This window comes from Idiotropiscis lumnitzeri, chromosome 2 (assembly GCF_059441095.1).
Source record: "Idiotropiscis lumnitzeri isolate Australia: NSW breed Sydney's pygmy pipehorse chromosome 2, RoL_Ilum_1.0, whole genome shotgun sequence".
Classification (NCBI taxonomy): domain Eukaryota; kingdom Metazoa; phylum Chordata; class Actinopteri; order Syngnathiformes; family Syngnathidae; genus Idiotropiscis; species Idiotropiscis lumnitzeri.
The window spans coordinates 7005632-7025742 of record NC_142392.1 but is presented as its reverse complement, the minus strand read 5'-3'; the positions used below and the strand labels follow the sequence as shown (position 1 = coordinate 7025742).

The window sequence follows — 20111 nt, the reverse complement described above, 5'->3', positions numbered from 1 at the left end:
GCTTGAAATACCGCCAAAAATGAACCAGTGTTCTTTTTTGCCTCTTAAGTTTTCCCGGAGTTGGTTGCGGTTACCATGCCAACGACAAGCCCCTGGGAAAAAAGAGGAGGAGAAAAAAAATTCAATGCAGAGAAAAGTGCTTTGCTGCCACCGCGAGGAGCACAAACAACACCGTTTCATTTTCATGCACTTCTTTAATATATCAGTTTCTCATATTCACAACAAATACATTAAGCTCTTTCTCCTTATAATACAGCCTTAAATATTTTTTTTTTTCCTTGTACACGCAACCATTTTGAAAATTTCTGTTTGGACATTTTAGAGTTTGTTACATGTGTAGTTCTCCCATGCTTTCCTAGCAAATCGGCAGGATTTTTTTTTTTTTGTACACTATTTACAGATGGAGAGGGGTGGGGGTGGAGGGAGGGGTAAAAAAAAAAAAACAAGCAAACTGTTTTTAAAGACATGAGAGTTCTGCGGGACAGAATTGGGGGGTGCTTTTTAAAGGTGCAGGCAGCAAAAAGCAATGGAGGTCACTTTTCGACAATTTATAGGCGAGCATATCCCTAAAATGTTACAGTGTAAGTTTACAGAGCAGATTTAAGTAGAAGGGTGACCCCCCCCACCAAAAAAAAAAAAAAAAAAGAAAAAAAATGAAATTAAACATGCTGTGATATGCTGATTTTGACAAGAAGCCCACGTATTCAGTCAAAGCTTTTTGAAACGGTATGAAAACATCAAGTAAGTCAAAAGTAAAGTGATGAATTACAGTCGGAAAAAAAAAAAAAAATTAAATCCACCGGAAATGTAGTTGACACTTTTACAATTTCTATTGCCGTTTAAAGAGTGTTTGCGGACAACCTTGGGGCGGGGGGAGTCATTTAAAACCATCTATTTATATTGATCTGGCAATTTATTTACATATCGGGAAAAAAAATGAAGATACAATCTTTTACATTGGCGAGTCACTTTTTGCATTGCTGATTTTTGAAGACGCTCGAAAATAATTATTAAAAAAAAAAAAAATAGTAATGCTTTTCACTTTTAGTCACCCATTGCTATTTTCTTCCTTTTGATCAAAATGACTATGATGCATCTGTCAAGAGTTTTTGGGGGGGTTACTTAGTACTTTAAAAAAAAACATTTTGAGATGATCTTTTTAGCGCCTGCCCCCCAAAAAACAAACAAAAAAAAAAATCACATCACTCCAAATGATTAAACGGTTCAATTTTTTTGTATCTAGATAAATTGCATTCCCAGTTTTCAAACCCACAAAATAATATAAATACGAAAAAAAATGATGTTTTTCAATGGGGCTGTGCATTTTTTTGGGGGACTGGCCAAAGAAGGGGGTGGACAAAAATACGATAAACGATAAACGATAAACCAACATTAATGTGAAACGTGGACTGTATATCAAAGATAATTAAATAATTGTAAAAGGAGCTGCCGGGAAGTGAAACGCCAAGTATAATCTTTCATGAACGCTTACGGAAGCAACTGTACGCTTCATATCCAAAAACACAAAAAAAATAAAATAAAATAAAATTGCGAGCTCAGCTCTCTCCACTTTGGAATGGATACGCATTACTAAATAAAAGCGGGTTGACAGAAAAATCTTAGCATCAGGTCCTGCGGATGCCAAGCATGTGAGAGCACCGCTTCGGATACCGCAATGTGCTTTGTCAATTCTGGACAAATAATAAAAATAATAATAATAATAACAATAACAACAACAACAACAACATCACACACACAAAAAAGGCAAGTCGCTCATTTGCTTCAATTAATTTCTACAAAGTGCAATGTCTAGAAGTCACAGACTTGGCGAGAAAGCCTCAAAAGAATTCGGTAAATTAGCTTGTAAAACAGAAACGACAAATAAATACTGCTGGTCTGTACAGAAAAAGGCCCAAAAAAAAACGCACATTCTGGAATGAATTTATGTTGATGTGACCGGAAGAGCCGTCTTAAATACACAACACTTGAGAGGCTCGCCGGTCGTTTAATCAAGTGACACCGCAGCCCGTTTAGTCGGGCTGCTTTAAGAAGTGGGATCTGGACCAGAGTGCAAGATTAAAGCCACGGAACGCACCAAAAAAAAAAAAAACGGGAACGGAAATAATGACATGCACAAAATGTGCTCAAGCCCCCCCCCCCCAAAAAAAAATAAAAAAATAAAAATCCGAAGATACTCGGAAACAACAATTTCCACGTCGACTGTTCAGTGCTTTAACAATGGAATGTGGATCCCACTTCTATCACCCCCGCCCAAGAAAATTGACGTTCCATCGCCAACAAAAAATTTAGTTGCTTCGATCACCCAAAAAGAGATGCGTTGCTTTCATTGCCTTCCAAAAAAAAAAAAAAAGTTCTCGCTTCAGTCGCTTGAAAAAGTTGTTGGAAAAAATTAGGTGTCCAAGGCAAAAAAAAGTCAGTTCTATTGCAAATTTTTTTGTAGGTTTCTTCAAAGAAAAATTTGGTTGCTTTTAACGGCAAAAATAGTTGCTTCTATCACCCCCAAAAAAGTTCAGTCGTGTCTAAAAAAAAAAAAAATTACGCTCCTATCGTCCAAAAAAAAAAAAAAAAAAAGCTTGTCCTACCCACAAAAACGAGCCTGTCAGCAAAATGCTCTCAAACATTATTTTGACAAGAGGAAGGTCAGGAAAATAAGTGGAAAGGCAAAAAGCGCATCAAAGCTTTGCTGCTGGATGGAACGTTTTCTCCAAAAACCCAAACCGCTAGCAAGCGCTAGTTAAAGTCGTAGCATGACAAACTTTGAGCTATATATAGAAAAACTAGCTTTCAAGTCATAGTTGGGGAGGCGGTCGCCCCCTCGCCCCGCTTCGCAGCTCATCTGGCGAGCCTACAAGCGCCCGGCAGAGGGCCGCCCCCTGCAGGCCTCCTTCCAAAGTGCAGCCGGGGGCCGCTCGGCCTCTTCCTCGCCGCGTGGCATCACGTCACCATTTTCGTCGGCGGGCTGGTCCGCTTGGGAAGTTTGCCCCGCCTCCAAATGGTTTTGGTATGGATATCTTCGTGCTTGGTTTTCTTTTCCCATTTGTGATTTTTTTTTTTTTTTTTTTTGGGATGGTTTGATTCGGTTTGCCTGTCGCTTAGTTGCCCAACGGACGGCTTTGAAGTTGGAAGGAATCTTGTCGTTGGTAGTGGAAGAAAACGGCACATTTGTTTAAGACTACATTTCAGTTTAGTTTTTTTTTTGTTGTTTTGTTTTTTTTCCAGTGATGAATTAATCCACGGCAAGGGCGGGAGGACTTTCGGAGCAGTGGCGAGGGATGGGCTGGTGAGATGCACAGCACTTACTTGAATGCTGAAAACTCCCCTGGAGCAGGAAAAAAAAAAAGATAAAAGTTAAAAAAATAATAATAAGAATAAAAAAAATAAAACATTACCACGCACAAGGATAGTTGCAAAAAAAAAAAAAAAAAAAAAAAAAAAAATCGCATGTGACGTACCGTAGCCTGCCGCCTGGATGGGCGTTTTGGGCGAGGCGCAGGCGTATAAGCTGAAGTCTTCCGTCTGGAAGCCCGCTCGGTTTAACGAAGGCTCCGAGGCGCTGCGGTGGATTTTGGGTAACGAGCGAGCCAGCAGCTCGATGGACGCCAGGATCTGGAAAAAAGAATTTCCAATCATGTCGTTACAGTGTTTTTTAATCCATATCATCCACAAAAAAAAAAAAAAAAAGAAAAACACTTGCACACCAAGTTCTTGCTGCTCATACAAGTAATAATATTCAAATAAAATTATAAAAATAATAAATAATAATTCAAATTAAAAAAAATGAAAATAAATTAAATAAAAATAAAAAACTTAAAAATAATTTTAAAAAAAACTTAAAAATAATTAAAACAAAAATTATTATAGTATTAAGTTCCACCTGAGGAAAGAGGGGTCGCTCCTCTCTCTTTTTCTTCAAGCAGTCAGCCATTAGCCTCTTCATGGCCTTGGGGCAGTTGCTCCGCACCTTGCTGAGGTCAGGCGACAGGTAACCTCGGCCCACCATGAATATGATCTGCGCATCATTTGCAAAATATTGTCAGGACAGCAGCACATCTCAATAAGTAAATTTCCCCCTCCTCCAGAATTTTCTGCCATTCACAAGAAATAAGTGTATGCGTTTCGAGTAAGCGCAGCAAATCTCGCCTGATCTCTGTTGTTGATGTTGGAGTAGGGCAGCGCTCCCGACATGAGTTCATACAGCACGATGCCAAAAGCGTAGACGTCGGACTGGAAGCTGTAGGGATTCTTGTCCTGCAGTCGGATCACCTCCGGAGCCTTGAAAGTGGGAAACGCGTCTGCTTTGACTGCGCCGATCGCGGCACAAACAACAAAGACGTTCGTTTTCAAAGCACTCACCATCCACAGAATGGAGCCCGACAACTGTTCAAACTGGTGAGAGCCGCTCCAGCGGGACTTGACTGTCGCCAGGCCGAAATCGCCAATCTTCACCGTCAGATCCTCATGGAGGAAAATATCTGCGCGAGTTGTGTTGAAGGAAACGTCTGCACAGTTGGTTAAACCGTAGCCACCGGGATTTTGGCCTGTTTTACTGCCGCTTCCCCACTCTTCCCTATCAAGATACCCAATATTCATTTACATCAAATAAAACGCATTTGGTTGTGAATTGTTATCTAAGGCAAGGGTGGGCAAAGTTTTTGATTGGCAGGCCATAATGGGTTCTAAAAATTTGACAGAGGGGGCCGGACCAGGAGCAGATGGATGGAGTGTTTTGGTCACCTCACCTCAAAAAAAAAATACATAGAATTTTAAATCAAAATAAACAAAAGCATTACAACAATTTATGTCTTTGAAAAACCACAGTATTTAGAAAATAAAACATGAACAAGATTTATTCATTTAATTTTTTTCAAGTTGGGCGGGCCGGATTAAAACGTTTCACGGGCCGCATGTGGCCCCCGGGCCGTAGTTTGCCCACGCCTGATCTAAGGCCTCCATGTTTTGGTATTAATACTGTTCAGTTTTCGTAAGTGCAGACTGAGCATGCAAAAAAATATCGCTTGAAAAAGATACTGTTGCTCTTCAGATCACGATGGATGATGGACTTGGCGTGCAGGTAACTGAGGAAGAAAAAAGAAAAAACAATGAGCTTCCAACCATGCACCTGGTCTATTGGTAATTCAAGGCATCGCAGTAAAGAGTGAAAAAAAAATAAATCATTTTGAAAGTTTCTTACTCCATGCCCTGAGCGGTCTGCCTGGCGATATCGATGAGCTTGATCATTTCAAACTTGGTCTCGATGATGTGCAGGTGGTGGTAGAGGCTGGAGCCTTCGCACCACTGCGTCACGATGGCCAGCTGAGGCTTGGTGGTGTAGCCCATGAACAACAGGATGTTGACATGACGCGTTTTCCTACGACGCACGCAAAAAAAAAAAACAACAAAAAAAAAAAACGGGCGGCGATAAAGGATGTCGGCCATTTTGGATGCAAGCGGCACGAGGTTGTGTTCGAGGTTACCTGAGGACTCCCACTTCGTTCTTGAAGGCCTGAAGCTGCTGAGGTGTCGGCGCCGTAACGTTCAACATCTTCACTGCCACGTCACCTTAACAGATTCATTTGAGTTTAGTCATCAGCTCATTAAAACTAAGATTTTTTTTTTTTTAAATCGCAATTATTTTACATTTTTTGGCTAACTAGTATAAATGTTTTTGAGGGAAATTGTTGACCACCAACAAAATCTATACTCTCATTGGATGACACCCACGTCACTCACCAGTCTAGCCCCTGCCTTTTGAGGTCATACGTCAGAGACCCGACAGTAGAACGTGAAGATGGAGTCAAAAATAATACCTGAACCTCAGATCCACGTTGTGGTTAACTCATTCACGACCAGCCGAGTAAAAAATAAATAAATAAATGAATATTTGACGTCTTAAGCCGTCAATGGCAGCAAATGAGTTAATATTGCAAAATACATTTTCCGCCAATTAATCGATGAGATGATCGGTAAAAAACTCAAGCCGAAAAATATTCCATAGCTGTACACTGAATGCAAACCAGCTAAAACTTTGTCAAAGTCAAAAGGTAAGCAGAGCTGCATTATAATGTTGTGAGCATTCATCCTACCGTGCCACTTCCCTTTGAAGACCGTCCCAAAGGAGCCCGAGCCTATCCTCTGACCCAGCGTGATCTGACCCTCGGGGATTTCCCAGTCGTCACTGGAGTCCCTCCTCCCCAGCGTTTTCTGTTGCACACGAGCACCCGTTAGATGATTTCAGCGGCGACGGGTTCCCGTTTTTCGTGGGACGTACCATCTTATTGCGGTCCTCGGACGAGGACGACGACTTGCGCTCCCTCTGCGGGCACGGCGACTTCTGGGGAACCTTGACGTTGGTCAGGGAGCCGGGGAGCGAGGCGGGGGGAGTGGCCGACAGTCCGGTGGTGGACCCTGAACGGGGGAGGAGGGCGGGGGGTGAGAAAAGAGGAAAGAGAGGTAGGCGGAAAGGTAACTAACTTTGACTGACGGGGAGTTGGAAGTTATCGAGTGTTTTTTGACATGCAGGGGAGAGGTGCGAGGGTGCTTGATTGGATGGCATTATGGTGAAGCCCCCCCCCCCCTTTGGTGCCATCTGGTGGCACCTTGGTATGAAGGAAGAATGTTTACGAGCGTTGAGGAGTTTCATTTTGATAAAAGTAGTCCTTTGACGCCATTTTGGGGTACAAACCTTTGTGGGCGTGGGGGGTGAGTCAATTAGGTTTAAATAATTGCAATTCACTGCAGTCCTGAGCCCCAAAAAGTTCGCCGTACAAAACTTTGGATTTTTATTTAGGAATTTTGTATTATTATTTGTTTTCTAAATATATTAATTAGTCTAAGAAACAATTTAATGAACTGAAATGAAGTTTCATTTTCCCTCAGGTGGCACTGTCATTATTTACATTAAAATTATTTCTTTATTTTAAGTAAATAGATTTAATATACATAAATTCAATTAAAAAAATATACTTTGTGAATCTTTAGGGAAAAAATATTAAACTTTAAATTTGAATTAATTGTTCAATTTAATTTATTTAATTTTCAAAAATACCCAAAAAAGAGTTTATACAAAATAACTCCTGTGGGGGAGGGGGGGTATAAGTTATGATTTATTCATACACATTTTAATACAGAAAATCAAATAAAATATTTACTATTGTGGAACATTTGAATACATTTGGATTTTTTTTCACAGTAATTATTTTGTATATTTTTGTGAATTATTTGGAGACTGGAAAAGAAATGTCCAATCACACTAAATTTATTGCAAGTTCTTCACAGCCGCAAAATTTAAACTTGCCTCCACAAAGTACTTCAAAATATTATATGATATCAAGGCAAATCCTGTCGCGTTAATTAACAAGCAGCAGTCAGCTGACCCTCGGAAAACATGGAAATGCCGCAAAAATCCTGATCCCATGCGAGTGATGGAAAACTGAACTTACCTGTTTTCATTCGTTCGAAAAAATAAATACGAGATGATATTATCTAAGATTAACTACTGACGGTTTGAGGGACAGTGGTGGTGAAAGATGGCGGTGGGGAGGGGGGAGGGGGCTCACATAGTGAAAGAGACACAGGGCTGGTGTTGGCGTATGCGGTGGTGTTGGAAGTGGAGGTGACATGAGGGAGGAAAGGGGGAGGGGTCACGAGAACACACAGAGGGCCTGACTACCTCGGAACACGGGCTCGGGCTCAAAATCAAACACTATGTCATTGGGGTAGGAGTATAGGAGGGGGCTTGAGGTCCGTGTTCGGTGCTTCCTCAAGCAGCGGGCAGGGTGGTTCGGGGGGGCTGCAGGGCAAAGAGAGACAGACAGACCATCACTGCTACTCACTCACCCTGCCCCTTCTCCACTCAAGCTAAGCGTGCCCACCGAGCCCAATCCAAAGCATGTCACATCAAGCTCCTGTTGGCCATTTCGGATTGATCAATATTTTACTTGCAAGTTTTTTTGTTTTTTTTTTAAAGCCATTTTAAGAAATTAATTCAACAATAAAAATGGGTTTTTTTTAGTCCTATAGTACACAAACGAATATCTAAATGCTGTTCGATGTTTTAAGATTTAATTGAGATTTTTTATTAATAGCGTCTTTACTATTACTATTATTATTATTAATATTTTTTTAGAACAACATTACACTTTTACTATCATAGGTAATTTGGGACGGAAATTCTGGAATAATTTGATGATTAGAGTAATTTTTAATCACATTTTGCTTTTAAACGAACATTTTTTTTATTTAAAGAAATCAACTAAACAAGCAAAATAAATGTTTTCAATTATTATTTTCAGAATTAATTTAAATTGTTAGTCATTTCATTTTTTTAACAAATATTTTTTAAGTACCCTTGTGTAAATGTCGTTTAAAAAATATTTTCCCCAAAAATGTTAAAACAAATGCCTTGTGGGACAATAATGATTTATTATTATTATTAATAATAATAATAACGAAAAATCTATTCACATTTTACTGTTGTTGGTAAATTTATGTAGGATTATTTTTTTTTTATCTTTTAGCCAAATCTAGCTCCTTTTTTAACACCTTAAAAATGCATTTTTTTATGAAAAAGAAAGATTAATACAAGAAATCCTTATTAACGTAGGGCAAAAGGTCTCCCATGTAATTAAAAATAACTGTGGTAGCTTGAGCCAAGCAACAACAACAAAAAAAAAAAAGGAAAATTACATCTGCTAACATGAATATTCACCGTTGTCGTGTCAGGTTGCAGGAATACGACCACTGACTCTTAAGTTTCTAGGGTCTTCACACACACAAACACACACACACATAAGGCTAGAGTGCACGCAGACACGCGGGATGGTGGGAAGAAAAAAAAAAAGGCCACAGAATGGAGGGAAGATCCTTACCTCCATCCGACCTCACGAGTCCCTGATCTCGGATCAGGTCCTGAAAGGAAAAAAAAAAAAAAAGACTCCCTTATATTTTAATGCTTATTTCTGAAATTGTGCTTGCAAGCTCGCCGTTCTTCATTTTCTTATTAAACGATTTCATCACTCACATCGATGTTGACAGGCTCGATGGTGTTGATATGGACGTTGGGGGCAGAGGACGAACGGTCCCTCTGGCCAAACTGGTTACGGTGATCCTCCTCGGTGGGCCGGAAACTAGGCGGGATGGGTATGGACTTGGACGGCGACAACGTGGCGTGGCATATAGACCTGGAGAGACCGCGTCGCGCTTTGTTAGCGCGGCGGCGGCTCGTCGGGAACGTTCCGAGTGGGAAAGTGGCTCACCCGGTGGAGTCGGACGGCGGGAGCGACGGACAGACTTCGGACACGGGGGTGGTCCCCTCGGAGGAGACCTCCTCTTGGGTGAAAGGGTGATGCTCGAAGAACTTGGACACGAGCAACAAGCTGCACGGGATGAAATGAAATGTTTAGGTATCGTCCTGAATACGCAAGAGCGCTTGTAAGGAACGACTCAGTGCGTACGACTTACTCTAGCTGGTCGTAGTTGACGCACATGAGGGGGACCTCGGTGCTGCAGCGCTGGTGGAATTTGTAGCCGCATGTCTGACAGCGGAAGCCCTGGAAAAGCAGCTTCCTGCAGAAGTCGCAGAAGGCCAGCGTGAAGAAGGTCTTCCTCACCTGGAGACCAAAAGCACATGTGAGCCGCACCGTACTCGACTACAAAATGTTTGGGATGTTCCTTAATAAAAAAGAATTGCAGACCGAAACCATTATATACACCGAGACTAAGTATCGATACCTCTTGTACTATTTGAGATATAAAATTTTCATTTAACACAACATTTTTTTTTCTTGACACCTATGATTTGTAAGTATCGGTGCCTGGTATCGGTGCTCCCATGAATAACCATTACATTAAATTAAAAAAATAAACAAAAAAATTAATTATAAAAAAATATTTTGCTAGATTTGCATTATTTAATTTTTTATTTTTTTTAAGCCATTTTAAGAAATTAATTCACCATTATATATGTTTTGGGGGGATCCTATCGAACATACATAAATATCAAAATGCTGTTAGAGGTTTTAAGATTTAATTGGGATTTTTTTATTAATATTGCCTTTACTATTATTATTTTTATGAATATTTTTTGAGAACAACATTACACTTTTACTATTATGGGTAATTTGGGAGGGAAATTCTGAAACAATTTGAATACACATTTTTAAACAATTTTTTTTTCTTGAAAAAAATAAACTAAACAATTGTAGTATCGGTGCCTGGTATCGGTGCTCCCATGAATAACCATTATCTTAAATAAGGCTGGTATCAACCTGATACCAGGCTTAAATATTATGACGTTGATATTATGCTTACTGGATGAGTTGTACTCACAAAGTTGTGCGTGGTGAGCGGCACATTCTCCAGAACCTCCACATGCAACTCTTCCCCTGTCAGCCACGAGATATCCGTGTCCCACCCAATCGGCTTCTTCTCTCTGATAAAAATGACACAGTATATTAGAAAAGTCGACTCCTTCGAAGCTCGAATGTGTTTTTCCTCATTGATCCTCATTTCGAAGTGCTCACCCGTCCTGTATCCTGTAGACGCCGCAGCACTCCGGGATGAGCCCTCGCATCATCAGAGCCTTCTTGAGCGAGTCTCGCACAGTCATCCCACACCGGGCGGGGACCTGAACGCAGCCAGGAAACATCCTGCACTGAGTTTCAGGACTTCACGGGCACACGCTGAATGACAAACAGCATAGTAGCCTCGCGCACATATGCACCTTTAAGGGGTGTGGCCTAATGAGCGACATTAGGAGCTCTGACTCTAACCCTATTCAATATGTAAATTATCCTTAATCCAATTGGCTCTCTGTTCTCTGATTGGTCAGTTCCCACATACCACTGTTCTCTGTTTATTAGGCAGGAAGACCCGGACGATGGGCTTCTGCGGAGAGCGCGGGTTGCTCCGGCTGGCATCCGCGGGTTTCTGGAGGACGGCCAGGGTGTTGGGCGCCGAGGGGAAAGCCTGAGCACCGCCTCCGCCGGGCGCGCAGCCTCCCATTTTGACCTCCAGGAGGGCCGGCACGGGAGTCGGCGAGGAAGAGAAGTCGGTGCCGTTGCCCGTGGCCTCCAGCAGCTGCTGCTCCCTCTGCTGCAGGGCGTCCAGCTTACTGGTGTACTCCTCATAGGCCTGTGAGGGGGGAGGAGACGAGGGCGGGATTAAGTGACATCTTTGCGCTTCCATGTAGTGAAAGCAAAGCGCTCTCACCTCAAGATATATGGAAGGAGGATTGTGTTCTCCTCCAAATTTATCCAGAAGAGCCTCTAAGTGTTCTTGTGTCAACTTGATCATCTGTTTGATGTTCCATATCTGTCGATGGGAAAAAAACGTTTTGGTGAATAGAAATCGCCCTATTGACCGACAACATCGTAATTGGATAGAAAAGTCGATATCCATTCATGAGAATGACATCACCCATATGACATCAATGCAAGCTCATCAGTTTTCAGGCTTCCCTTTCAGTTGAATGAATTCAACCTATTCATGAGACTGAAGCAGCAGCGCACATTCCCCCCCCCCCCCCCCCTTCCACAAGTTGGTCTTTTACAGCGATGGAGGACCGACATTGACGCAAACGAGGGTTGGAACTGCCTACGGACGTCACAGGATGGCGGCAAAGCACTTTTTCTGTCCGACGAGGCAAAATGAAGCGCCTCACATGACTTCAACATAGTTGCTTGGCACGAAAATACCACCAAAGCAATATTTTGACTTTATTTTTCAAAATAAGTTATGCTTTTCCATTTTTTTTGTTTTATTTGCTCGTTCAAAAACGTTGATTTATTTGCAAATTATTTTTGTGTGCAAAATGTTCCAGCACCAACTTATCTCTCAATGCTACCTAATGAAATCTACAAATTTGTAAATAAAATAACCAGCTATTGAAAGGTTTCCCCACGTAAAAAAAAAAACACCCGTCTTGAAAAAAAAAACAACACAGACTAAAACAAAAATAAACATTCCATTTTATTCTGTCCTCATTAACTCATTCACTACCAGCCGAGTAAAATAAATGGATCTTTGACGTCTTTCGCCGTCAATGGGAGCTAAAAACAATCCACAAGTTCGTGCCATTCAATAAACAGTAAATACAAATATCAAACGACACGAACTGTATCACTTGCAGTGTCAGCACATGATAATGTTTCACGCTAAAAAAGGGCTCAAGAGTGAACTATGACTCAATGGGATGTCGAAAAGACGGCTATTTCCTGATATTGCTCTTATCCTCCCGACTTTCAGGAACTGTACCAGACGCTGGCTGCTTCCATCGCCGGGCCGTCTAAAGGAAAGCTCAAAGTGTGAATTAAAACAAATAAACAAAAAAAAGTCATCAAAAAAAAAAAACTAACATTTGGCTAGGTTGATATCATTAATTTTATTTTTATTTTTTTTTTACGATTAAGCTCAAATCAACAATCAATTCCACACAAGCAACCAGTTGTTGACAGCATTACAATTATTAGAAGCAGAGTGAAATTAATGACTCCCAAAATAAATGTCATTAAAGTTAAAAGGTAAGCGGAGATGCATTGAGCCTTGTTGGCTGTCGCGATTCGCATAAGTTACTGATAAGCGACACATATTTGATTAGAGATATGAATAGTCATGAGGAGAATTTGTTTAAGTGCTTTAAACCAAATCTGAACACAGTCTCTGTTGTGTATTTTTTAGGTGCGCAGTGTGACAAAAATGAGTTCCTGCTGTAGACCACCGCTCACATTCACACCTGTTTAGAGGCTTCAATTAACTTAATGGAGGTTTTTAGAAAATAATTCTGCTTCTAAATGTAAACAAAATACATTTGATTGGGAATTGTGCAAAGGTCAAGTATGAGTGCGGTTTATTTATTTATTTTTGGGGGAAGGGGGGAGGCATGTCCGCTATACGTCCAAAAGTAACCTGTGCAGCGGCATTATACTTGAACACGACTCAAGCTAGCATCCACTCCCGGACCACCATCAGCCCCCGGTGGGTCCCACCGCCCCAGAGAGCCAGCGGTGCACCGCCCCCGGCAAAAGCGCCGTTAATTGCCCGTCTTTGTTGTGTCAACAGCGGCGTGCGTTGCGTGCAGTGGCGGCGCTGCAGCGAGAGCCGACGGAATAAAGCGAGCAAGGCCCCGAGTAAACACCGACCCCTTCGAATAAAAGCTCCCCGTCCAGCTACTGCATGTTCCCGCCTCACGCGAGCCGAGGGTCCCGGGAGCCCCCCGCCGCGTCGGTTCTGGTCGTCGCCCGCCCCTTGTGCCGCATCCGCGGAGCAGCCGGTGTTTCCTGAACATTTCCATCCAATTAGCCCCGCTCGGAGCCCCGTTCCCACTTTCCTCCCTCCCACCCCCTCCGCCGCTAGCATCGCACCGCTGCCGTAAAGCGCCTACCTCCTCGTCTTCCGGACCTCCGGGGATCCCCGGCGAGCAGGAGGGCTCCAGCGCGGCGCCCAGCTCTTCGAGGCCCCGCTCCCCGCCCGGTTGCCGCTCTGAGGTGTCTCCGTTAAAGACGGGCGGTGGAGACTCGGCGCTGCTCAACGCCGCCATTTTAAAGTGTGAGAAAGTGAGTGGAAAATAAGAGAGGCAAGCGCAGTGGCGACGCTGCGCGCCTAGAGGGCGACAGAGGGCAGACTTGGGCAGGCTGCAAACCATCAGACGCGCGCACACGCGACAGGAAACAAAAACATAATATTCGCTTTGCACTCCCACGACAAAAAAAAATCCAAACAAATTAGCAAAAAATCACGATATTATCTATCAACGCCTTTATTACGGCACAGCTGCAGATTAGATGTGGTGGCGCCTTCTGCAGGTTTGTAACGTGCACACAAACAAAATGCACACAAAATACACGCCTATGCGTTCACAAAGACAACAGACATGCATATACAAACACAACACGTTCAACACACGCGCGACAACATATTTAAAACAAACGTAATACACGAAATGAACACTCAAAACACAATGTACACATTCAAAACAACTATACACAAAAGACGTTTCCAACACACACACACACACACACAAGCTCATTCAAAGCGCATACAACTTGCACACAAACACACGCACAGACAACACATGAATGAATATGAGGGTTCAAATGTTCAAGAAAACAATTGGATGTAGTAGTACTTTTATTTTTTTTCAACAAAAATCTTTCCATATGTGAATCTTAAATGCAACACAATGAGAATAAGACACAGAATATGAACATTATCAATTTTTGACACATCTCATGTGATCCTCATCCACAGTGGCTCGGTATGAAGCCCAATCGTGTTGTGGATATTACGACGAATGTACTCGACGGTCAATCGTGAAAGACTCCCAGTTTCGAAGTTGCGCAGCGAAAATGTCATGGTTCACTTTTTCTTGGTCGCTCTCTTCCCTTCTCCTTTCTTTGGGGCGCCTTTTCCTCTCAGTTTCCTCAGGCGGCGCATCTCCTCCTTGAAATCCTCATGCTCGTCCCTACAAGCAAATATCGAAACACAATCAAACAAATTCACTGATTTATAGAAGAGAAGTCAAGGAGGTGCAAATACATAAGGCTTGCATAGGTTTTGATTTTGAAAAAAAAAAAAAAAATCACTCATGAAGTGCATATAACTCTCCTAACTCCCACTTACAACCCAGGCTAAACTTAGCTCCTCCCCAAAACAGAAAACTAGCTATCAGTTGCTTTGGCACCATAAAGTGGTATCACAGGATGGCACAAAAACAGTAACTAAGTCCAGATAAGCGCGAATTGACCGTTCTGTATCAAAATTACCTGAACAGTCCCATGAACCTGAGCCTCTGGGTCATGGCGTAGTAGATCTTGTGCTGCGGGTACCAGTCGTAGACCTCCTTCCTCTTGGCCATGGGAGGCTCCTGAAAAAGGCGGACCACCTTCATCGACTTGGAGTCCGTCGTACGAACGACATCGCCGAAGATTTGAGCACTCAGTCTGGCCATGCGTAGAGCATAGCTGGACATGCTGGCCATGACTGCTCAGTAAGGAGGAAAGGGGAATGTTACAAATGATGGTTTTGAAAAGATTCATAAGCCACTGAAATATGCATCAAATATTAGCTTTTTAAAGTCATTTATTAAATTAATACACAATATTTTTTCTTACAATTTGTATCATCATGTGACCTAGAGCCACACTCATGCATGCTTGTTTAAAACAGAGAAATTTGCATGCACAAATGACATCGTCATCCTTACCTTAATCGCAAGGCCGTATAAAAAAATCCACGATTAGTTAGACTTGTGCCCGCAAATAAAGCATCATAAACTATCCATAAATCTAATTTTCGACAGTAAGTAGCCCAAAAATGTGTTTGGATATACACTAACCTTCACCGTACTAGTGACACTTCCGTGTTCCGTCCGGTTCTGAGCAGTGATTGGATAGTTCATTTGACTTCCGGGTAGAAGAGAAACTTGGCTTTTCACATTTTGTGCCTCCTATAATACGTTTTAATTAAAATATGATGTATTTACTTAAGGTGTTTTTTTTTATTACTGTCCTGATTGTGGTAGCGATTAATGTTATAAGTGTGTGGATTTTGAGTCCGCTCAAAATCAAAACGTAAATGTATTTCCTCTTTAGAACACCCGAGGGCGCTATATAACAACAAGCGAACACATTTAGTTAACTTTTAGCTCGCCACTAGAATGTGGAGGCGAAAATCTACCACTCACAAAATACTTAATACCGTCATAATTTAGTGGCCATGACATTTTTTGAATATGGGAAAACAAACTCGTACTGGCAATCCTTGAGTTATGCTACGACTGTAATGAAAGAATTAATGCATTCTTGTTTTTGGCCACCAGGGCGCAGCATAACATCAAGTGACATAAAATGCCGATGGCATTTGTTTTATATTTAACAATGAAAATTACGACCAAATAAAAGATTGGTGCAGATTCATTTGACTTCCTCTATTTGACTGTCCATTACTTCAATATAAAAGGACCAGTGACTGTTTTTTTTTTCGCTTTTTTTACAGGCAGTATCGAATATCGTTCATAAATCATTTCTATAACGTTTACGTTCTATTGTTTCACACAGGTATGGTACCTGTTTTCAAGACCAGATTAAAATCCTTCTCCAATCAATACACATACCCCCCCACCAGCATACTTGAAATAATTTTCCAAATCCTAGTTGCATAACTTTCTTTGTCCCTATGGCACAATTTGAGCTGCAGGAAGCTCGAAATAGTCCTTACAACGGTCTGTGTGTCCATTATATTTGCACAGGTTCCGACAGAAGTGTCATGAGCGAATCTGTAACCAGTCAAAGAGTAAAAACAGCATGCCAGAAATGGACTCAAGCACATATTTGTGCATGAAGAACGTATGTATAAGGGTTAAGGATGTCAAAAGGTCTGATGGTGATATAAATAGATTCGCACTTAAAGCAAAGATTATACATAGTAACCTTTTTGTTTTATTCCTTGTATGCAGAGCAGAACTCCTTTTGGGTCCAATTAAGCACACGACGGGGTGCGAAAACAGAACCACAAAAAACATCATGAGGACGTGTACGTGGCAAATGAACAGTCGACTACATGTAAGGGCTAATAAACTATTTAGTTTTAATGAGGTGATATTTTGAATGGTTCGGTCCGAGCCCCGTGCAGCTCGTGCCGACAGATGGGCGTTGATTGGTCGGCCGGGCGGACGTACGGGCCCGCTCTGGAGCATCTGCCGTCATCCGGTCATCAGTCGTGCTTCGGGGGGGGACGCTTTGCTGACTCAACGGACTGATCCCTCCACATTCTCCCCGGCCCTCCCCCGGCCCCTCCCGCCCCCCTCGTGCCGCCACTCGGTCACATCAGGTCTGTGCATTTGCATTCTTCTGCACCCTTTGTCCATAATGGGCGTTAATGACGTTTTCTAATTGTGTGCCTGTTATGTTGCCGAGACAGATGCACGCTGCAGATCCCGCTGCTGCTGCTCAGATGAGATAAGCGTCCCCTTCGTGCTGCAGGAGAAGAAGGACGCAAGAGGAGGGTTGGAGAAATCATCGGATTGAAGGGATTATTTATTTTTTTTATTATTATTTTTTTTTTTTGCCGCTGCAGCCCCGTTTAAAAAAAAAAAAATCGTGGATTCCAATCTGCAGAGGTGATGTGAGCCGGACCCAAGCGAGACCAGGGTGGAATCCGCAGAGGAGCTGTCCGTCCGTCGTGGTGCTGATGCGGCTGTGAGGCGAGCATGGCTGCCGGGAAGTTGCTGCTCTACGCCGGGCTCGCTCTGTCTCTCTGCGCCCTGGGCATGCTGGCCGTGGCGATGTGCTCCGACCATTGGTACGAGACCGACGCCAGGCGCTACAAGGAGCGCTGCCAGAGCTTCTCGAGCCGCCGCAAGGACCCGGGCTTCATCTACATCCCCAACAACAGTCTGCCGCTGCGGGCCGGCCGGAGCGCCGCAACCCGCTGGGAGGAGAAGCTGCTCCTGGCTCGCACCCGGCGGCAGCTGTTCGCCATGAGCGCCGCGGACGAGTGCAACAGGCAGTACAACTCCACCAACATGGGGCTGTGGAGGAAATGCCACCGCCTGGGCTTCGATCAGGGAATCGAAGATCTCATCCGTAAAGGTAGGGCTTTAAAATTGCACAAATGCTGGCTTGGCCCCTGTGGCGACGTGGCGAATCAATTAGCCTGCCAGTGCGCCTTGATTGTTTATTTCCCAATCGGTATTGAGCAAAGCAGTGGCGGTCTTAGCTGGAATTAACCCCAAACACACCGACGAAAAACACAGGATTGGACCTGCAATTTTAATTAAAATGCATAAAATTAAGAATACATCACCCAGAAGGATTCAAAAATCAACTCCAAAACACAAATCTTTAATGCAAGTTATGTCTTGAAAACAACCACATTACAAATGCATTAAATCATGTTTGCTTAATGCTAACAAACAATGCGAAATGCCATATACAGGCTAACAAATAGCATTGGTGTGGCGGTCTTGCAAGATTTTCAGCATTGGATATTTGAACACAAAAGCTGAGCAACACATGTAGACAGATAACAGAAGCAGCAGCACGATATCCATTGAAGTGAAGCCAAAAAAAAGTTTTTATAGAGCACAATATTATAGAATTCTTATTATTAATAAATATTTTGCTTCCATGTCACCCAAAGAAAAAAAATTCCATCTTGTCTATTCAACCAAAGGGCTCACTTTATGTCTCGCTATTATACAGCCTGTTTGTTGGCATGCTATTCTTTCCCCCCCAGCTGTCCTGCACAGCTCAAGTTGTAGTTTAAATGGTGCTCGCCCGACCTTTCAACTGCAAATAATGACATAATCACGTCAGGGTGCCTGCCAGCTCCTCCACTCAGCATCGCTATACAAAGGCGTGGAAATGGCAACGCTTTTTCCTAATGGCCTAATTGCCATTTTCTGGCGCATACAAGTCCACCATTAGGACGTACATGACTTGAATGCTCTTTACCTCCCCCAAGGAGGCGTATTACGCGTTTTTCACAGTTTAAAAACAGTGGCATGCCACTGTCAAAAAGGCCAAGGATTGAGAATTATAGAACACTTTACAGCAGTGGTCCTCAATCTGGGGTTTGGGGACCACAGAGGGTCCATGGAATTAAAAAAAAAAAAGGTCATTCACAGCTGATTTAGGAAGCGGCAGTAATATTAGTCATTTTTTTTGCAAAGGATAAAGAATATTTGCTATATTGTCAATCTACATGAGTTGAATCATTTTTGCTTAAATCTTTATGACTCTGCAACACCAGTGCGATTCGTTAGCCCGTCTATGGCGTTTTGCATAATTTGTTCGTTTTAAGATAAAGAGACCTAATTATGGCAAAGGTATGTTTTATTTTTTTTTTCTTCAAGATTTTCTTTTAATTTTATAGTGAGCAATGCCTGAATTTCAATCTTTTGATTCCAGTCCAAATGAAGACTTTGGCGGAGATCTGTGCTCTGAATGTACTGAATCTAGCGCAGTCTGTGCGAGTGAATCATGATGAGCCCCATTGATTATTCATTTATGATTCTTGTTGGTGAAGACGATGGAATATTTTTTTCCCGAAATCTGAGCCAAAACAAATGTCGAAATCTCCCTTGCGGTTGCTAATGCTTACAGAGGCAAGCCTGTGTGTTGTTAAGAGGACAGGAAGCAGCGCTGTGGTTTTCCTGATAGATGTTGCTGGAATAAATCCAAGCGTGAAAAGAGCGAGGAGAGTCTGAATTGCGCTGCAGCTGTGCCTTTATGCGAGCACGCCTGGCTGGCCTATGCGGCCCGCCATCTGCAGTAATGGTCAGTCAGAGTGTAAACGCGGAGATCACATGAATGCTTCCATACACCAGTATGAAGCGGCGCGCAGCAACATCAGCTTTGGAAAAAAAAAAAATGAGGTGATGATGAGTGACAATAACTTGATGAGGAAGGGTCAACAGGCCTGAACACCATTTAACAATGTGAGTTATATATATATATATATATATATATATATATATATATATATATATATATATATTAGGGCTGTCAAAATTAAAGCATTAACTCCGTTGATTAATCCCCAAAATTTTAACTCAGTTAACTCAATTTGATTTACTTAAAAAATAATTTGCATACTTTGCAACTATTGTGCCATACTAGCTGCACATATTTAACACGTCTCAGAACAAAACACCGCGTTGAAGTTACCACTGGGTCTTGCAAACCAACACTGCTGGAGTGGGGCGCTTGCGGGCAGTTTTGAGAAATGTTTCGAAAATAAATGTCTGCAAAGATGTCTCCATTTAAGATCGTATTCAAGAATCCAAGAAAGCTATTAGAACAGTCTTTCAATTAAATGTATTTCATATTTGGTGTTTTTGCATCAACTCTAAAATATCATTCAAGTAAATATCTATTATAAGTTTCGCAGAAAAATAATAGTTGAAAAATGCGATTAATCATGATTAATCATGGATTTTTTTTGTGATTAATTAATAAAAAAAAATAATCACTTGACAGCACTAATATATATATATATATATATAAATATATATATTTTTTTTTGGGGGTGTGCAAAAAAAAAGATTTATTCAACTATTGGGATTTTACATGCAAAGATTCAATCAATCGATG

The 20111-nt window shown here is 42.0% G+C and overlaps 3 protein-coding genes across 5 annotated transcripts in view; 1 reads left to right on the top strand and 2 right to left on the bottom strand.

The window, feature by feature from the left end:
- Positions 1-1138: 1138 nt before the first annotated feature.
- On the bottom strand, positions 1139-13570 carry braf (B-Raf proto-oncogene, serine/threonine kinase). Of its 2 annotated transcripts, XM_088280778.1 has the most exons (20): positions 13400-13570; positions 11230-11331; positions 10861-11151; positions 10542-10645; positions 10348-10450; positions 9481-9629; positions 9276-9395; positions 9041-9200; positions 8889-8928; positions 7691-7810; positions 6290-6426; positions 6105-6222; positions 5496-5580; positions 5213-5389; positions 5050-5096; positions 4375-4493; positions 4162-4293; positions 3896-4030; positions 3474-3627; positions 1139-3340 (listed from the first exon to the last, which is right to left on the bottom strand). In XM_088280778.1, exons 1-20 carry the CDS (start codon positions 13553-13555, stop codon positions 3318-3320), a joined length of 2472 nt encoding a protein of 823 aa, XP_088136904.1. In that variant the 5' UTR covers positions 13556-13570; the 3' UTR covers positions 1139-3317. The 2 variants fall into 2 exon arrangements, with proteins under 2 accessions (XP_088136904.1, XP_088136895.1); XM_088280769.1 differs by lacking the exon at positions 7691-7810 and having other exon boundaries at positions 13400-13555.
- Positions 13571-14127: 557 nt separating this feature from the next.
- Positions 14128-15408, bottom strand: mrps33 (mitochondrial ribosomal protein S33). Of its 2 annotated transcripts, none has more exons than XM_088288421.1 (3): positions 15353-15408; positions 14781-14997; positions 14128-14479 (listed from the first exon to the last, which is right to left on the bottom strand). In XM_088288421.1, the coding sequence occupies exons 2-3, from the start codon at positions 14993-14995 to the stop codon at positions 14374-14376; spliced, it is 321 nt and encodes a 106-aa protein (XP_088144547.1). In that variant the 5' UTR covers positions 14996-14997; positions 15353-15408; the 3' UTR covers positions 14128-14373. The 2 variants fall into 2 exon arrangements, with proteins under 2 accessions (XP_088144547.1, XP_088144546.1); XM_088288420.1 differs by having other exon boundaries at positions 15221-15402.
- An 874-nt stretch (positions 15409-16282) lies between these two features.
- The window catches only part of tmem178bb (transmembrane protein 178Bb), a 56071-nt gene continuing 52242 nt past the window's right edge, over positions 16283-20111 (top strand). Inside the window, exons 1-3 of the mRNA XM_088280792.1 lie at positions 16283-16390; positions 16472-16845; positions 16936-17606. Coding sequence (XP_088136918.1) covers positions 17225-17606 — 382 coding nt within the window. The 5' untranslated portion in view covers positions 16283-16390; positions 16472-16845; positions 16936-17224. The remainder of the gene's footprint in view (positions 16391-16471; positions 16846-16935; positions 17607-20111) is intronic.